This window comes from Microtus pennsylvanicus, chromosome 8, assembly GCF_037038515.1.
Source record: "Microtus pennsylvanicus isolate mMicPen1 chromosome 8, mMicPen1.hap1, whole genome shotgun sequence".
Classification (NCBI taxonomy): Eukaryota; Metazoa; Chordata; class Mammalia; order Rodentia; family Cricetidae; genus Microtus; species Microtus pennsylvanicus.
In genome coordinates, this window is record NC_134586.1 from 58,442,565 (window position 1) to 58,462,116 (window position 19,552).

General features: G+C 47.6%; 1 protein-coding gene across 2 annotated transcripts; it reads right to left on the minus strand.

Moving 5' to 3' along the window:
- Nucleotides 1–7,328: 7,328 nt before the first annotated feature.
- Nucleotides 7,329–9,060, minus strand: Gp9 (glycoprotein IX platelet). Of its 2 annotated transcripts, none has more exons than XM_075982015.1 (2): nt 8,932–9,060; nt 7,329–8,108 (listed from the first exon to the last, which is right to left on the minus strand). In XM_075982015.1, the coding sequence occupies exons 1-2, from the start codon at nt 8,974–8,976 to the stop codon at nt 7,566–7,568; spliced, it is 588 nt and encodes a 195-aa protein (XP_075838130.1). In that variant the 5' UTR covers nt 8,977–9,060; the 3' UTR covers nt 7,329–7,565. The 2 variants fall into 2 exon arrangements, with proteins under 2 accessions (XP_075838130.1, XP_075838128.1); XM_075982013.1 differs by having other exon boundaries at nt 7,329–8,111.
- Between the last annotated feature and the right edge of the window lie 10,492 nt (nt 9,061–19,552).

Genomic DNA, 19,552 nt, shown 5'->3' on the forward strand with positions numbered 1-19,552 from the left:
GAATACCTGCTTATGTCAAGAAGTGACACAGCCCACTGTGTCCATGAGATGTCAAACCCAGATCTAGGTCTGCCTGAGACCGGCCACTTCATTGCCTCCAAAGGCTTAGATCTAAGCTTGTCTGTCTCCAGGATTCGCCAATGCCTCTGTCCACACTGCAGGAATGCTAAGACTATGGGCCAAATTCGAAGGAAACCAGGTGCAGTCCTGGACTTTGGAGCAGGGAAACAGGTCGAAGGCCATAAGAACTTTTTCTAAGCCCTGAGTTCCCTCCTGAGCCTGACTTCAGCTAGATCTGAGCTGAGTTCTGGGCCCAGAGTATTACCTGCCTTCGCTGAGGATCACCAAAGCTCCACGCTAGACCTGTCCTTTGTACCCAGTAGCCTTGGTGCAGTGGGGCCCACCAGCCCTTCTCAGGGCTTGTCTGAGAGCGAGTTAGACATTGACTAGACCTCAGCTTCCTTGCTCAGACCGTTTCATGGCCTCTGGTGTCTTAGAAGGTAGCGGACACAGCTGCTGAGTCTGCTTACCTCTGACACGGCTGCCTGCAGCACACACCTCTACCGTTCTCCGTGCTGCTGCGGGGTCCACACCCTCCCCAGCTGCTGAATAACTCACACTGTTGCTGTAGGATGGGCTTCTCCGGGCCAAAACCCCTGTTCCCAGGTCCCCGTACCTGGAGCGGGACCCATGTGCCTAAGGGATAAGCTTTTGTTCTAGCACTGATCTTACGGATGCTCACACTATCCTTAGGGTAGCCTGGGTCCCACGTTGCCCATTGCTGTAGTCTCAGGAGGGTCCTAATAGGTGCTTTGGACTCAGTCACTGGGTGTCCACCAAGTGCATACATACGGGCCAGCTGATAAACTGTCCTCATCTGTGACATCGTAGGGTCTGGTGGGATGCTCTGCCCCGCCTCCATCCCACATGGATCCATCTGGTTCCTGCCCCGTCCTGTCCGGGGCTTGAAGAACTCTCTGCATACGATGCCCTTCTGAAACTGCGCTCACACAATGGGTTCTCGTTCATAGTAGATTCAAAGACCCCCCCCCCCCACCTCTGAGATAGGATCTCACTATGTAGCTCTCCTGAAACTCACTATGTAGGCCAGGCTGGCATTGAACTCAGAGATCTCTATGCCTCTGCCTTCTAAGTGCTGGAATTAAAGGGATGTGCCACCGTGCCCAGCAGAAGTTTGTTTCTTATGAAACTGTTTGCTGAATTCTGGCCCTCCAACCTGCAAAATTCCAGGGCCCTTTTATGGGGAAGCGTGAAAGAAGGTGGTTGGTACTGAGGGGTCAAAACTGGCTCTGCTGTTCCTCATATGGCCTAAGGCTATCAGCCAGTGACTTGTTTAAAGTGTGGACACTGCCTTTACCTCAGATTCTTTTCTAATTTTTTTCATTTTCTTTGTTTTTATTTTATTATTTTTTTAAGGTTTATTTGTTTTGTTTTTATGTTGTAAGCTTTCATGTGGAGCTGGGAATTGAATCCAGGTCCTCTACAAGAACAAGTGCTCTTAAGTGCTGAACCAGCACTCCAGTCCCCTATTTTTATTTTAATTTTTTGTTTGGGTGTTTGGTCTGTATGGATGCCCATGTACCATGTACATGCAGTGCCCATGGAAGCCAAAGAGGGCATAAGACCTACTACCATCCTGGGACTGTTATCGATGGTAGTGAGTCACCATGCGTGTGCTGGGAACTGAGCTTGGGTCCTCTGGAAAGCAGCCGGTGCACTTGCATGTGCCCTCTCCTCATCTTTTTTTAAATATTTATTTATTTATTTATTGAGACTTGGTTTCTCTGTGTAGCCCTGGCTGTTTTGGAACTCGCTCTGTAGGGACTGGCCTCAAATTCACAGAGATCCACCTGCCTGTGCCTCCAGAGTACTGGGATTAAAAGTGTGTGCCATCATGGCTGGACTATCTTTCCCTCTCTAATTGAATATTTTTTATGCAATATATTCTGATTACAGTTCCCCTCCCCCACCTCCTTCCAGATCCTTTCTACTTCCCCACCCACCCACCCAAATCCATACAAACAGGAATCTTTTTTTCATTTTTAAAAATTTTTATATATTTTTAATTGATTTTTATTGAGCTCTACATTTTTCTCTGCTCCCCTCCCTGCCTCTCCACTCCCCCTTCAACCCTCCTCCAAGGTCCCCATGCTCCCAATTTACTCAGGAGGTCTTGTCTTTTTATACTTCCCATGTAGATTAGATCCACGTATGTCTCTCTTAGGGTCTTCATTGTTTTTTTTTTTTAAATATTTATTTATTTATTTATTATGTATACAATATTCTGTCTGTGTGTATGTCTGCAGGCCAGAAGAGGGCACCAGATCTCATTACAGATGGTTTTGAGCCACCATGTGGTTACTGGGAATTGAACTCAGGACCTTTGGAAGAACAGGCAATGCTCTTAACCACTGAGCCATCTCTCCAGCCCCTAGGGTCTTCATTGTTGTCTAGGTTCTCTGGGATTGTGAATTGTAGGCTGACTTTCTTTGCTTTATGTCTAAAAGCCACTTATGAGTGAGTACATGTGATATTTGTCTTTCTGGGTCTGAGTTATCTCACTCAATATGATGTTTTCTAGCTCCATCCATTTGCCTACAAAATTCAAGATGTCGTTGTTTTTTTTTCTGCTGTGTAGTACTCCATTGTGTAAATGTACCACAATTTCCTTATCCATTCTTCAGTCAAGGGGCATTTAGATTGTTTCCAGGTTCTGGCTATGACAAACAATGCTGCTATGAACATAGTCGAACACATGTCCTTGTGGCATGATTGAGCATCCTTTGGATATATATCCAAAAATAGTATTGCTGGGTCCTGAGGAAGGTTGTTTCCTAATTTTCTGAGAAATTGCTGTACTGATATCCAAAGGGGCTGTACCAGCTTGCATTCCCACCAGCAATGCAGAAGTGTTCCCTTTATCCCACAACCTCTCCAGCATAATTTGTCATCAGTGTTTTTGATCTTGGCCATTCTTACAGGTGTAAGATGGAATCTCAGTTGCTTTGATTTGCATTTCTCTGCTGACTAAGGATGTTGAGCATTTCCTTAAGTGTCTTTCATCCATTTTAGATTCCTCTGTTGAGAGTTCTCTGTTTAGGTCTGTACTCTATTTTTTTTATTGGATTATTTGTTCTTTTGATGACCAATTTCTTGAGTTCTTTGTATAGTTTGGAGATCAGACCTCTGATGCGGGGTTGGTGAAGATCTTTTCCTATTCTGTAGACTGTCGTTTTGTCTTGTTGACCATGTCCTTTGCTTTACAGAAGCTTTTCAGTTTCAGGACAAACAGGAATCTTACTACTACTACTACTAACAATAATAAATAAAATAAAAAGCAGAACAGAAAAAAGCATCCAAAGTAAAAACACAAGAAGAAACACATACATATGCTGAGAGAAACAAGTTTACACACACAGAAAACCCATAAAAACAATAGGAAACCATAATATACAAGCAAAAAATTTGTAAGGTTAAAAAAAATAAAAGATGCCCAGACAAAGCATTGTGAAGCAAAAAACCTCCCCAAAATATCTTGACTTCATGTTGCATTGTCTACTACTGAGCCTGCGACCTCAACTTAAATGTGGTTTGTGCATCTAGTGAGATTATGTTTTTTTAAATTTTTTTTTTAAAAAGCAAAACTAGTTTTTCCTTTGCGAGTGGTTCATTGGAGATAGCTTCTGAATTAGGGAAGGGAGCTTGTATCTACTTCCCCTCAGAACTGGGACCCCACCTGACTTAAACCTGTGTGGGCCCTGTGCATGTGCCACAGTGTGCCACAGTCTCTGAGTTCATATGTACGTCAGTCCAGTTGTGTCTACAGCCTTGTTTTCTTGGTGTCCTCGTGTCTGTGTTCATCAGCCTGTTTGTGTGTTGTGTGTCTGTGTCCCCAGCTCTTACAATCCTCTTACCTCCTCTCCTGCAGTGTTTCCTGATCCCTGGAGGAGAGGGATTTGATGAAGAATCCCATTTAGGACTGAGTGTTCCAAGGTCTCTCACTCTCTGCTCACAGTCCAGCTGTAGGTTTCTGTGTTTGTTCCTGTCTACTGCAGGAGAAAGCTTCTCTGTTGATGACTGAGCAAGATACTGATCTATGAGTAGCAGAATGTTATTAGGAGTCATTTTATTGCTACATTTCTGTTCCTTTTTTTTTTTTTGTTTTGCTTTGCTTTGCTTTTGTTTTTAATGGAGCAGCAGCATTTGGTTTCCCTCTAGGCCCATGTCTTATCTAGTCTCAGGTTCTTGGCCACACAGGCAGTGTTGAGCATGAGCTCCTTCTCAGAGCCGGCTTTAATTCCAGCCAGCTGTTGGTTGGTTACCCCCACAGGCTTGGTGCCACTATTGCGCTTGCACATCTTGCAGGCAGGACCCCATTGTGGATCAGAGGGTTTGTAGCTAGGTTGACGTTTATGCTTCTTCTCAGATAGTAAGCAGAGTACCTTCCAGTACCATGTGCACTAGTCAGTATGGGCGAAGGCTCCAGGTGGGTACCAGCTGGGTTATTTAGATGTTGTCTTCAGCAACAGGGCCTTACCGTCAATTTGTGGAGAGCAAGCAATGGCCTTGGCAGTAGCCTGGGTTGGTTGAGGTTTCCGTAAGACCCCTTTCGCCAACAACTCCACTAGATGCAGCCTGTTCGCAGCACTGGAGGATTGATTTGATGGAGAGAGATGTCTTGTGGGGCTTTGGCTCCCTCGTTGTTTGGTGATTCCAATTTAGTTTTCTAGACACACACATATATACCCATATATATATATGAACCCATATATATATATATGAACCCATATATATATATGAACCCACATATATATATGAACCCACATATATGTGTGTGAACCCATATATATATATATATATATATATATATATATATATATATATATATATATATATATTAGGTTTCCATAAGACCCCTCAAATGGCCATGAGTTTTAGCTGTCTCTCCCCATACCCCCTAACTTGCCTGTCTCTTCCTCCACCTCCCTATTTGATCCTGCTGTTCTAGCGCCACCCTCTCAAATCCTTCCATAACTATCTATTCTGTTTTCCTTTCCAGGGGGTTTCCTTCCTCCTCCCAGTGTCCTAGTGCTGAGCCATATGTCTAGTCCCTCAGATTTTTTGTTTGTTTGGAACTCACTATGTAGACTGAGCTGGCTGTAAACTTACAGAGATCCACCTGCCTCTGCCTCCCGAGTGCTGGGATTAAAGGCGTACACCATTATGCTGGGCTTCTCAGATTTTTAGAAATAATAGTGTGATCTTATCCTCCCCAAACCCTCCTTCCCTGCAGAACCCCACAACGTGTGTCCCCCTCCCCAAACAAGTATTCCTCCTTCTTCTCACCTTTGTGGTTTTTTTTTTTCTGGTTGTTTGTTTATTTTTCAAGTAACTCACTGAGCCCAAACAGTGCTGCATGCATGGCCAGCCAGTGACCACACTGAACAAAATGATTCCCTCAGCAGTCATCAGTTGGCAGTAGCCCCCAAGCTATGAACGCCTCCCTCATCCGTGATGGACTCTGAGTGCTTTGGTCTTGTCCAGGTAACTGTGGATGCTGTGAGTGCATCCAGAAGATGGCGTTTGATAGAATCCCTCCTGATCTCCTGGCACAAATGTTCTTCCCACCTCTTCTTCTGCAGTGTTCTCTGAGCCTTGGAAGGGTTGACACAGATGTCTTGTTTAGGGCTGAGCCCTCACAGTCTCCTTCTTCTGCATTTGGACCAGCTATGAGTCGGCACTGAGGGTTGTTCACTGCAGAAGGAAACTCCTCTGTCCGAGGTTGAGAAAACCAATCTATATCCACCCCAGGTTCCCCAGCCAGTCGAGATTTTATTTTTTTACATTTTTATGTATTTATTGTATTATGTATCTCTCCCTGGACCAGCGTGGAGGCACAGGAATAAAGACACAACTCACATGGCTTTATCGGGAGGGAGATTCTCTGTGATCCCTCATGAAATCCTGAGTTTACATGATGAAGAATTCCCCTCATTTATTCTCCAAACAGCTTTTATACCAAAATGTAAACTGAGGGGTAAAATCATTAGCATTCTGTTTCCTAGGTAACCAGGTGAATGGCTTTTAGTCACTTCCACATCTACCTGTGTCTCCTCTGTCATGTATTCCCGGTCTGTATGCTAGCTCAGTCATGTAGGCTTGAATTAGCATCTCTAGTCAGGTATCCTCCAAATTACAGAGAAGGAGCAGAGCAACTCCTGACCTTTTGTTTGGTTAGCGGCAGCCTGTCTGGAAAGTTACCTGACTACCTCAGGTACTAACTATGGCCTGAGAGCCTAGCTGTCCCACCATGTAGACATATGGGCCTACAAATGAAGCCCAGGCTGTCTAGTTACCCCAGTCCCTACCTCTCCCCATTGTCTTCCCTCCTGGACTTCTGGCTCCTACTCTTTACTGAGTCCTGCAGGCTGGTGTCATATAGGGCACTCTGCCCTCTTGGCCTTCCTAGTAGAACCTCTGACTCATAGGCCCACCCTGGTTGGTACAGTTCCTAGCTCACAGGTAACTATGGAACTTCCATTAGAGATAAATAGATAGATAGATAGATAGATAGATAGATAGATAGATAGATAGAGGTGTCCAGGGTAAAACTCTGATATTGCTTAGGGCAGGATGGGAAGCTGCTGGTGCCAGCACGTGGGGAAGAGTTGTTTTCTCCTTTGCACTGAAGGAGCAGGTAGAGAAGAGTGAGGAGGTCAGAGGAGATGCAGGGAGCCCCCAGGCCTCTCATGCTGGAACAGAGGTCCCAGGACAACTGGGAGAGCACCATGACGATGCTCTCTCTCCCCTGGGTCTTCAGTTCACTCTGCCCTACCACTGCTGTGTCCAGGAGGGGGCCTGCAGTCCTGTGCCCAGTCAGCTGGGTCATGTGAGGCTGCTGGCAGAAGCCATGAGAACTGGTCCCCGGACCTGGCTCAGGCTGCTCAGAGATTATGGAATTGGGGTGACTGGGTGGGAAACTTTAGGAGAGAGAGAAACCTCAAACCAGGTTCAAATAAAATGAATGCAGGTTTCTAGAAGAAGCCAGATTTAAGAAAATTACTATGTTGAGCTCATACAAAAAGGTTATTCAGCTGGGCGATGGTGGCGCACGCCTTTAATCCCAGCACATGGGAGGCAGAGGCAGGTGGATCTCTGTGAGTTCGAGACCAGCCTGGTCTACAAGAGATAGTTCCAGGACAGGCTCCAAAACCACAGAGAAACCCTGTCTCGAAAAACCAAAAAAAAAAAAAAAAAAAAAAAAAAAGGTTATTCAGTGGGTTCATTGTTGATTTTTAAAATCGCATCTATTTATTTGCTGTGCATCAACAGAATGAGCATGAAGGTGAAATTCGGTTCTCTCCTATGATATGGGTCCTGGGGATTGAACTCGGGTCTTCAGACTTTGCAGCAAGTGTCTTTCCCACTGAGTGATCTCAGCAGCTCCTCCTGTGTGGGCTTTAGATGGCATGGACCAACTCAGGCTGGTGCTTCTGGGCACCCAGCTTAGGTCTGGACTTCCAGCCTGGTATCATGGACTAGGCTCAATTCAGAGGCTCTGTGAATGTGCTCAGCAAGCCAGCCAGCAGGCCCAGGCCCAGTATGGCCACAGCTACCAGTGCCACATCCCACCAGATCCCCGAATAGGCCCAGGATGGTGGCAGCTTCCAGCCGCAGCTGCCCAGCTCATAGCCTGTCAGCTGGCCCAGTGGACGCTTGGTGGCCAAGTCAGGACTGGCGCAGTAGACGTGCAGCAGGGCCTCTGGCATGTGGTCCTCCAGCCAGAGGCGCAGGTAGGTGAGGCCGCAGTCACAGTGCCAGGGGTTGTGTGTCACATCGAGGTTCCACAGCTGAGGCATGTGGTCGAAGGCACCTGGTGGCACTGAACGCAGGCTGTTGTTGGCCAGGAAGAGTTGGCGAGTGTGAGCTGGCAGCAGAGGCAGGGCTGTGAGGCCCCGCCCCTCGCAGTTCACCTTTAACCCCATGGTTTCCAAGGCCTGGCAGGTGCAGGGCGTTGGGCAGGCCTGGGTGGCTGTGGCCACGGGCCAGAGCAGAAACAGGAGCCCCCAGGTAGTCATCCGGCAGGCCTGCTGTGGGCAGAGAGCAATGAGATTGGGGCCTGTCAGCCTACACCAGGATACCTGTGCTGGACAAAGGTGTGTCCCTTCTCTCCAGGCCTCTGGAGGGTGCAGGAACTTTGTGCTCTAGGTTGGGTTGGAACTCACTATGCAGCCCAGGAAGTGTGGTAGCAAGGGACAGGTCTTCCTGGTCTCCCCAGCCCCTGCTCAGATAGGGGAGCGGTGACTGCTGAGGGACTCCAGTCTTAGTCCCTGGCCACAGAGGCTAGGAAGGGACCTTCCAGACCTAGTCCCTTGCCTGAGCCTGGAGTCAGGCCATGGCATACATTCTACACCTTGGCCGTCTCTCATGATGCGGGCTTTCCAGCTGGCAGCACAGAGGGGACCTCAGAGGGACCTGTCTAAAGCCACTCGTCTAGGCCAGTGGCCAGAGCTGAGGAATGAAGGCCCAGAGAAGGGAAGCACTCGCCCAGGGTCGCCCAGAAGTCCACGGCAGACTGCAGAGTCAGGAAAATGTCTCAGGACCGTCTGGTTCTGCCTCGTTTCCCGCCTTCCCTCCCAGCTTAGGACTAGGGACTGTTTCCCCCTCTCAAACATTTGCTCCCCTACCAGGGTCCAGCTCACAGGAGGCTTCAGGGAGTGCCCATTGATTGACACACGGCTCCTGATTCAGCCAAGTTGCTGGCTGACATCGCAGAGCAAATGTTCTCCCACAGTCCATCTTTTTGTGGACAGGGTCAAGGGAGAGGCACAGTGTCCCCTCTCATTCTGCCAGCTCGTCTGGAGTGGGCACCAGGCAGGAGGTCATGCTGGAACTAAGGAAACCACTTACCTGTGAGGCCTTGGGTGGGGCATACCTTCTGCGAGCTGGTGGCATCCTGGTCAAGGCTGTGGTGGTGTGTGAGCTGTGGGAACTGGCAGTGGTGGTGTGTGAGCTGTGGGAACTGGCAGTGGTGGCTGCTGCTTGAGTGGAGGAAGGAAACGATGAAAATAGCCTGGCTTATCCCCTAAGTACAGCCCTGAGGGCCTATCTCAGAGGTAGGAGGCTCCCAGGGTCCCCTAAGTACAGCCCTGAGGGCCTATCTCAGAGGCAGGAGGTGCCCAGGTTTCCAGGGCCCTGGGCATGGAAATGTAGGCCAACTTCACTCTAAGGGAGGGGCACTTCTGTACCACAACCTATGGCCTTGTGTGGTGTGTCTGAAGGCCAACCGGGGTGCCCCCTGCCTGGTCCTAGTGGTTGGAGAGGGCTTCCTGGAGGAGAAGATGCTCAGCTGAGTGATGGCTGACTGTGAGTTCCTTATAAATGTGGGCAATGGCCCCGGCACTGCACCCCTCCCTGAGGAGTGGGGTAGAGCACCAGAATGCCTGTTTGTAGTCCTCCATTCCTCTGAAGTGGTGAGGGAGGCCCCTTTTTGTCCGTGGTGTCTTTAGCACCTTCTCCTTCCATTTCTAGTAGAGATGCAGGTTTGCAGCTCCGAATCTCTCAGAGGCAGAGCCCGGCTGCAACCAGAGACCAATATAATATCTCATAGTTGCTTTTACAGCCTCTTTCGTTTGAGTGTGATATCATTTTCCACCCCCCCCCGTTAGAAACCATCATGTTTTCTTTACAAGATAAATGTAGTTTCCGTTCAATTAGTGCTTTTGGCATTACAAGATATTAATCAAAATCAGGCCTAATGGTCAGATATAAACATCATGATATTAAAACGCGAACGGGTGTATCTTTATAATAAATCATAATTCCACAGTTGTGAAATGGTGACTATTAACCATGTCAGTCGATACTCATCAGACGTTCATGTGCACAGAAGATGGGGGGCTGGTAAATCCTGGGCTAGGGTGACACTTGCTGAAACTGGGGCTCCTGGGACTGTGGGAGGAAGGATGGACCATGGGGGAAAGGAAGAGACCCCTGGCCAGCGCTGTGGTCATGGCTGGTTGGCCAAGATCAACAAACACAGTAAGGATTGGCCTTTGGTCTGGAGAGATTCAGATGGGTTTAGGGATGGAGAGGGAAACTGAGGCAGGAAACAGCAGTGCCCCCACCTAAGATACACTGGATCATTTTCATCAGGGCAAGTGTCACGCCACCTGGGACAGAGGCCACCAACATGTCCTGTGGCTGGTTCTTCAGCACTTCTAAGGTAGCAGAAGACACACTGGCCCAGAGTCAAGGCAGAGGGTGATATTCCTCTTTGCCACATGCCTCTTCCCCTGCGCAGACTGGCCCCTGTCCCTCCCACTAGACAGGTCTTTGGGCCATGACTGGGTCTCGCTCCAGGCCCCTAGGGGCCGTGTGCTTTCTTCACGTATTCTGCCCACTTCTGCTTTCAGTATGGGGACTGAATATATGCGGAACTCTCATTGGCTGAGCTCTGGTCCTCCGGGGCCAGCTTCCTCAACCTTCTGCAGCTGACTCAGAGAGAGTAGGGAAGGTCTTCTCTGGCCCCTGAGATTATAACTGCCTAGATCCTATGTTCCTGTGTTTGTGAGTTCTCTGGCCCTGGTTAGGGCCTCAGCCACTGTGAGTCGTCCCCCCCCCCCCACTCCTTTATGGTAGTGCCTTGGGCATCAGGAGTTTTCATTCTCCCATCTTCAGGGCAGCTGATTTCTCCTCAAGGTGGGGCCACAGTCCCTGGGTAAGCGGGGATCCCACAGCCTCCAGGCTGTGCTCCTGGCTAGGCCTGTGTGGTCCATGTCTCATCTATTCGGGTTTCTAAGATTTCCTTATTTTTTGCAGGCTACAGTAGCATCAGCAGCAACAAAACTCTACACACACAATTTTTCTTTCTTGTGGAAAAATTGTAATGCTCAAAAGGATAGAAAGAAGAAAATTAAAAATTTCTTTACCTCTCCCCCAACATGAATAAGAACGCCTCTGGGGGCTGGTGTTAGGGTGCAACTTAACATAGGGCGCTTGTCTAACACATGCAAGGGCCCGAGTCTGGAGTCCCAGGTCACACGTGTACCAAATAGAAGTATTTTTGCTCACCCAGGTAGAGTCATCCAGAGCTCACACTTTCCTGGACCTTCCCCTTCCCACTGTGACTAAACCCCCATCCAGAGCATCGTTCTGGAGGCTTAGCATCGCTTTGTGGGTGTGGCTTCCTCATAGAGTCCTCTTATCTGGGTTGCACAGGGCCTTTGTGGTACCAGAGGATCAGAGGTGCTCCCTGGGGGCAGGGCTCTGGAACCAACGACAAACAAGTCCCGCTAACCGCGGTTGGAGCTGTTCTGCTCGGCTTTCATAAGAAGCTGCAGTGTCGTCTTTTTTTTTTTCTCCTTTGAGACAGAGTTTCTCTGTGTAGTTCTGGCTGTCCTGGAACTCGCTCTGTAGACCAGAGTGGCCTCAAACCCACAAAGATCCACCTGACTCTGCCTCCAGAGTGCTGGGATTAGGGCATGCGCCACTATGCCTGGCTCAGGTCCTTATTCTTGACAGCCTTGGGCTCAGCTCTTCTGTGGTTGCCTGGGACTGCTCTCACGGCAGTCCTGCTAAGCTGAATACTGAAAGAATGGATGGCCTTGAGGAAGCTGCACCCAACCACTGCTCCTTTCTGCTGAAATACAACTCCTGCTTTCGCTAGTCCATGTGAACTCAAGCAACCGCTTTACCCAGATCAGAGTGAGAGCTGGCCTCAAACTCCCTGTGTAGTTGCGGAAGATCTCAAACTGCTGGTCCTTCTGCCTCTACTTCCCAAGGGCTGAGATTCCAGGCCTGTGCCACTGTGCCCTGCTCAAAGAGATAATTCCCATTTTTGTTCTCATCCCCTCCTCCTCTTCCTCCTCAGGATTGCACTGGCGATTCTGGCTCTTTTGTATTTCTGCATATTTTTAAGGAAATAGTATAAAATTTTATTTCATGTTTATGCGTGTTTTGCCTGCTTTGCATCTGTGTATCATGTGTGTACCTGGTGCCTGCAGAGGTCACAAGAGTCATTGGATCTCCTGGAACTCAGCTTATGATGGCTGTAAACCCCGCGTGGGTTCTGGGAACTGATCCCAGGTCCTTTGCAAGAGCAACAAGTGCTCTTAACTAATGAGCCAGCTATCCAGTCCCATTGTAGGAATTTCAATAATTTTTTCCTATTTCTGTGAGAAAGTCATTGGTATTTAGATGGGAATTGCATTGATCTATAGGTAACTTTGGGCAGTGTGGTCCTTTTAGCATCATTAATTCTTTTGATATGTGAACATGGGTTATCTTTCAGTTTTTGTGTCCTTTGTTTTCCTCCTTTCTTTTTTTCACTTATTCTGTGTCTTCGTGTGTGTGTGTGCATGCGTGCAAGCATACGGCATGCATGCTAGGAAGGGCAAGGAACTATAGCAGGAGTCGGTTTTCTCCTTCCATCATGTGGGCTCTAGAAATTGAACACAGGTCATTAGAATTAGAAGTACGTGACCTTACCTGCCATCTTGTCAAATTACCTTTTATTGAAAACCACACTGAACACTAAATTTCCACCTTTATGATGAACAAATACAGTAATTGCCACACAAAGGCAAAACATACTTTGAATAGTCATTGTCTTTCTATTTGGGACAGCTTCATGATTATTCCTTTGTCATAAAAGGAGGAATATATTCTTCTATAATTCCTTTAAGTTTAATTTACTTATTTTATGTATATGAGTGTTTTGCCTGCAAGTATGTCTGTGTACCACATGCATGCAGTGCCCATCTAGTTTAGAAGAGTGTGTCAGATCTGTGGAACTGGAGTTATAGATGGTTGTGAGACACCATGTGAGCTCTGGAAGAGAAGCCAGTGCTCTTAACTTCTTCTTCTTCTTCTTCTTTTTTTTTTTTTTTTGGTTTTTCGAGACAGGGTTTCTCTGTGGTTTTGGAGCCTGTCCCGGAATAGCTCTTGTAGACCAGGCTAGCCTCGAACTCCCAGAGATCTGCCTGCCTCTGCCTCCCGAGCGCTGGGATTAAAGGCATGCGCCACCACCGCCCGGCTGCTCTTAACTTCTTCCACCAGGGTTTTTTCTTTTTAGTTTTGAATATTCAGCAAGTTCGTCATTAGCATATGGACTATCATTATAGCAATGTATAAAGATAAATGTAACTAAGTGTATATAAACAAAATAGATATGATACTAGTGGCATTATTTTGGGCTTGAGAACATGATTTTTAAAAAACGTTTTATTTATTCTTTGTGGCTTTCCCATCATGCATCTTGATCCCATTCATCTTCCCGTCCCTTTGTATTCACCCTCTTCCCTTGCAACCTCCCTCTCCAAATAACACAAAATTTAAGAGAAGAAAAAAGAAGGGAGAAAAAAAGAAAGAGAAATCTCATCATGGAAACTGTACTGCGACATGATGAATCACACAGTATATCCTTCAGTTCGTGCATCTTTACTTGCAAGTGTTCACTGCAGAGCCATTGGTCTGGTTCAAGGCCTCTGGTTTCTGCTACACTATACTGGGCCCTCACTGGGCCTCTTCTTAGATATCCTGTTGGGTCATGGAGATCCTGCAGTTTTGGTTTAGAAGGACCAGACCCTTCATATGCTCCAAAAGATCATAGATGGGATGGGTGTTGGTGTGGGCCAACTTATAGCCCTAGTTCTGGGCCTGGGTGATTACACTGTTGGTTAGCTCACCAGCTCTTCCCTATCCTCGCCACTAGGGAGAGCTCTCCAGCACTGCCCTGTCTAGCTCACCCGATACAGCAAGGAGCAAGGGTCGGGTCTGGTTCTTTTGCTTTCATACCCTCAGGACCTGCTCACCCACATGTAAACAGATGTTTCCTGTCCTGACTGCCTGTTCCCAAATTACTGGCAGCTGCTTCCCAAATTACCACACAGAGGCTTATATTAATTATAAATGCTCAGTCGATAGCTCAGGCTTGTTACTGGCTAACTCTTACATTTAAATTAACCCATTTTTATTAATCTATGTATTGCCATGTTGCTCATGGCTTTACCTGTTCGTTCTCTAACATGTCTTGCTTCCTGTATGGCAGACTGACTCTTTTAAAGGAGCCACACCTCTGTTTGCCACCAGCAAATAGAGCCCACTGGAGAAAAAGTGGTTACCAAGAAGTCAAGTTTGACTTTGTTTTTGTGTCTAGAATCCTTCTTTAGCTTTGTCAGGTTTTATGTGGACATTCTGGCCCCATGTTGGGCGTCAGATGAAGTGTTAATCTAATTAACCTTTATCAATAAAAAACTGGGTATCAGACACACACACTAATATACTCACAGACACTACACAGACATATGACACCTCTCTCTCTCTCTCTCTCTCTCTCTCTCTCTCTCTCTCTCTCTCTCTCTCTCCCCTACTCCACAATATTTAGTTACCATAATAGTGTCATTTGGGTGGGCCCATGTTTTCTGTCTCCTTCTCCTTCCTGTTCAGTCATGGTTATTCCGGAACTCACCCTGTAGACCAGGCTGGCTTCAGACTCATGGAGATCCACCTGCCTCTGTCTCCCAAGTGTTGGAATCAAAGCTATACAATACCACATCTGGCTATACTTTACATAATTAATGAGATTCATCACTCATCCATAAAAACAAGTGATGGAGGAAGGTCATTGGTTAAATAAAAAGAAATTGCTTGGTCCTTTAGCTCTAGCCCTTACTGGCTAATTCTGATATCCCAATCAACCCATCTCTAATAATCTGTGTGCACCGGTCTTACCGGGAAAGACTCAGCATGTCTGACCTGGCGGCTTGTTTCATCGTGTGTGTCTGTCCGGGAGCGGGGAGCATGGTGTCTCTCTGAGGCGTCTGCTCCCGAGAGGAGAGCTGTGGAGTCTGAGCTCACTTCCTCTTCCTCCCAGCGTTCTGTTCTGTTTACTCCTCCTACCTATCTTCTAACCAATGAGGACCAAGCAGTTTCTTTTTATTTAACCAATGACTTTCCTCCATCAAACAAGGGACTGAAATACAAATATTTTTATTAAAGGTATGTGACTATTCTCCCTCCTTACCTTGATTCATAACCCAACAGTTTTATGCACTCTCAAACAGCTACACTCTAGGTCTTTTATTATGAAAAATAATTAAGCCAGATGTGATGGTATTGCTCCTCACTCCCATTACAGGGGAGGCAGAGGCAGGAAGAGTGTCTCAAAGTTTGAGGCCAACATGGTCTACATGGTAAGATCCAGGCCAGCCAGGGCTACACAGCAAGACTTTATCTCAGAAAAAAAGAAAAAGAAAAAAGAAGCAGTTAGAGATGCCAGTAACAGGGTCCTTAACAACCAACGACGAAGACTTTCACCCCGAGATGCAGCACATAGCAGTTAACAAAAAGAAAACCTTAAATTACTTAAACTTCCAAATTAAAAAATGGGTGGACTGAGAAATTTGTTAATGCTAACTGAATCTATTTATATCTTACAAAACTACTTTGATTGAAAAAATTAACCTAAAAAAAAAACAACCCTACAAGACAGGAGAAGAGTTCTTGTTACCTATTGCCATTAAAAGGGAGAAATGGTTCATGGGAACAAGCATAGATAAGAAATTATAAAATCCTGCTGGGATAATCTTCTTGTACACTGTGAAGATGTCTCTGTCCTCCTCACCTGCCTAAGGCACCTTCTGATTGGAGGATAGGCGGGACTTCCAGGGAGAGATACAAGCTCTGGGAAAGAATCTGTGCTGAGATTTGCCAGCTGTTGCAGAATATTTGATCATACTGTGTGAAAGGCACCTTCTGATTGGTTTAATAAAGAGCTGAATGGCCAATAGGAGAGACTAGTCAGGACTTCTGGGGAGAGAGGGGAGCTGGGAAAGAATCTGATGTGCTGGGGGACACTAGCAAACATGGGGACAAGCCTAAGCTAAAGGCCAAGCTTTCATAATTAATAAGTCTCTGTGTCATTACTGGGGAGCTAGGGAACCCCCATAAATCAAATGAGAAAGTTCAACTACAGTTAGCCAGATGTAGAGGAAGTGAGACGTGTACTCCCGAGGAGCCGTAACGAGCCGTGTGGCAGAACGTAGGCTAATATAAACAGGTTAAGTTAGTTGGGAACAAGCCTAAACTAAGGCCAACCTTTGCTGCTTAATAAGAAGTCCGTGTCATTACTCAGGAGCTGGTGGTCCAAAGAAAGTCTTGTTACAAAACCCCCTTATTGAATGATGCTGTTTCTATTACTATTCTCGTTTCTGCATTCTATTTTAGTAATGACTAGTTTGAGCAGCTCATTGATAGATTTAAGGGCACTTCAAAGTCTGCACTTCAGTTAGATGAAACAACCACTTTATTTTATTTACTCAATTGTTCATTCAAAAAGATGTATTTATGTGTGTCTGCGCATGTGTGTGTTCAACAAGTGCACACATGGGTACAAGTGCCCATGGAGGCCATGGGCAGTGTCAGATGCCCAGGAGATGGAGTTACAGGTGGCTGTGGGCCACCTGACCTGAGGGCCTCTCCAAGTCTGCTCTGCTGTCCTTCCCTTCCCTTCTCCCATCTTTCGCTCTGTCTCCTTTTCTATCTGAGGCAGGGACTCACTGTGTAGCCCTGGCTGGCCTAGAACGCCATATAGACCAGGTTGGCCTAGAACTCACTGAACTGGAGTGCTGGGATAAATGGCTCGTGCTGGGCACTGTGCTTGGCACCATGTACTCTTGCCTGCTGAGCCATCTCCCCAGCCCCATTTTATTTGATTTAATTTTTGAGACAAGGTCTCATGTAGCTCAAGCTGGTCTTGATAGATAGCCAAGGATGACATTGTATTTCTGATTCTCCTGCCTCCACTCTCGCAGTGCTGGGGTTCTTGGTGCGCATCACCATACCCAGCTAAACAACTGGTATTTCCGAAGGGTAAAAGTGACAACCAGAGCAAGAAACCAACCGATCACTGATCACCCTGACTCTGACCCGAGAGCCAGAGAAAGAAACACACCCTGTATTTGAGGCCTGAGCCAGGAAAGAAACATCTTTATCCCTGTACTCAGAACTAAAGACATGTGCCATGGCTCTGAAACTAGTGTCAAAGAAACACACGTTGTCCCTAGAATTAGAGCCAGTGAAAGAACTACACCCTGGTCCTAAGATCAGAGTCAAAAGGCTAAAAAGGACCGGTGAAAGAAACACAATTTGGCCATGAAGGCAGAGCCACCTCTGCCTCTAACCAGCTAAATTGACCAATCCCTGAGCAGGGAAAAACTAACCAATCCCCCTTCTCCCTGGGAAAACTCCACCCCTAAGAAGCCCTATAGAAGCCTCTCCACCCCTTCAGATAAGAGCTGCCATTAATCCTGCCCTGGCAGAGGCAGCCACTCTCCTGGATTCCTCCTTTCCAAATAAATCTCTTTCTCAAAAGAGTCTTGGGTGACGACCTTCATTTGCTGACACAAAGCAGAAGAACCTGGCTGGGGCATCCCTTAGGGGACTGAGCTGAAAAACCTTGCTGAGGTGTTCCCTAGGGACGGCAGCAAGGCAGAGCAGAAGAACCTTGCTAGGATGCTCCTTAAGGGGGGTTGAACAAGGCCAACGGGGCGGGGGGGGGAGGTAACTGAAAGACCCTCAGAGAGGACCTTTCCTCTCTGATGAAGACCCCAGAACCAGGACACTCCGAGACCAGGCCACAGGATGCAATTAGCAAGAGGTTTATTGAGTAAACACAGGTACCTGCGGGCAGCAAGTCTTTCGGAGGACTTGCGCACCTGCCAACTGGAGGGCGGGCTTTTTATAGGGAAGAGCAAAAAGCAAGTTTACAGAAGCAAAAGCGTGGTTATCGATCGACCGGAATGAGGCGGGGGCATGAATGGTTTCCCCTCTCAGCATGGGTGTCAGCAAGAAGCAAGTTTTCAGAAGCAAAAGCGTGGTTATCGGAATGCGGCGGGGGGCATGAAAGGTTTCCTCTCTCAGCATGGATGCCTGGCAACAGTCATCCTGTTCCTATCTTATAGCTAACCTGCTTTGTTGACATCCTATCTTATTGACATCTTGCCTTGCAGTCTTCCTATCTCTATCTCCTGCTCTCTCAGGCACCTGGGATGTTCTTACGGGAGCAGGCTGGCTGCTGATCCGGAGATTTGTTTAAAACAAACAGGACATTCCCCCGGGAGCATGCTAGCTGCGGGTTTTGAGGAGGGGGTCTGTAGGGTCTTTCAGTAACAACAGAAGAACTTTGCTAGGATGTTCCTTAAGGGGGCCGAGCAAGGCAGATGTGTGGAGGGGGCATGGACAGATGGACAACTTTTCGCTGGAGCTGGAGATTGCTACATTTCTGCAGGGGGCTTCTCTTTAGCAGAGTGTTAGCAGAAGAAACACATCTTGAGTGGGAGAAGAAGCAGATAGCTCTGTTAGGACACTCCCACAAGGGAGCAGAGCAGAACTCAGCTGTAGCGGCTCTCCAGGAGAGCAGGATCCCTATATCCTGCAGGGAGACCATCCCCCACTGCACCCCAGTTTCAGGTAGCCTGGCTTCCTGGTAGTCAGGACACCTTTCCTCCCGGGCTGAGCTGTCCCATTGCAGCTCCAGCCTCCAGAGCTGTCCTATCGCGGCTCTACCCCCCCCACCTCCGGAGCTGTCCTATCGTGGCTCTATGCCCCCACCCCCCCCCAGAGCTGTCCTATCGTGGCTCTACCCCTCCCCCCCCAGAGCTGTCCTATCGCGGCTCTATGCCCCCACCCCCCCCAGAGCTGTCCTATCGTGGCTCTACCCCCCCCCAGAGCTGTCCTATCGCGGCTCTACCCTACCCCAGCTGTCCTGTTGCAGCTCTACCCCCCCCCCCCCCCAGAGCTGTCCTATCGCGGCTCTACCCTACCCCAGCTGTCCTGTTGCAGCTCTAAGCATATCCTGGATTCCTGATAAGTCAGGATATCCCAGCAACACTACTGTAACACATTCCCCTACAATTTCTCATTTTATGTAAGATATGTTTATAAAGGGCACACCTTGAAACGGATGAATTTTTTACAAATGAAGCATACGCTGCATGGGTGTTTGTCCAGCCAGTGTTGGAGGGTTAGTGGTGAGAATGTTGGGTTTGCAGCTGTAGTTCAAGCTGGTGGCAATGAACATAGGGCTTCTACTTACAGCATGGTCCACCAGGAGGCACTCAGAGCAAAACAACGTCACTAGCGTTCCACCCCACTATTTGCCATGTCACCGAAGTCAGCAGTGTAAGAGCGGAGCCCTCAGTGGTCACTTGTTTCAAACCTTTGCAAAGACGTGGACCTTGACCATGAAAGCTTATTATTACTTCTGGAGAGGAGGAAGCTCTTGAGGAGGTGGGTGGGGGGTGAAGTTGGAACAGATTATTGTAATTCAAAGATGAAGTTTTTAAGAAAATAGAAATGTGAGCAAGTGTGTGGTGTATGTCTGGTGTATGTGTGTGTGTTTGTGTGTGTGTGTGTGGGGGCCTATGCATACACTCAGAGGCCAGAGAAAGATGCTGAGTATTCTGCTGGAACATTTTCTGCTTCATTCCTTTGATACGGACGAGCCTGGTCTACACAGTGAGTTCTAGGA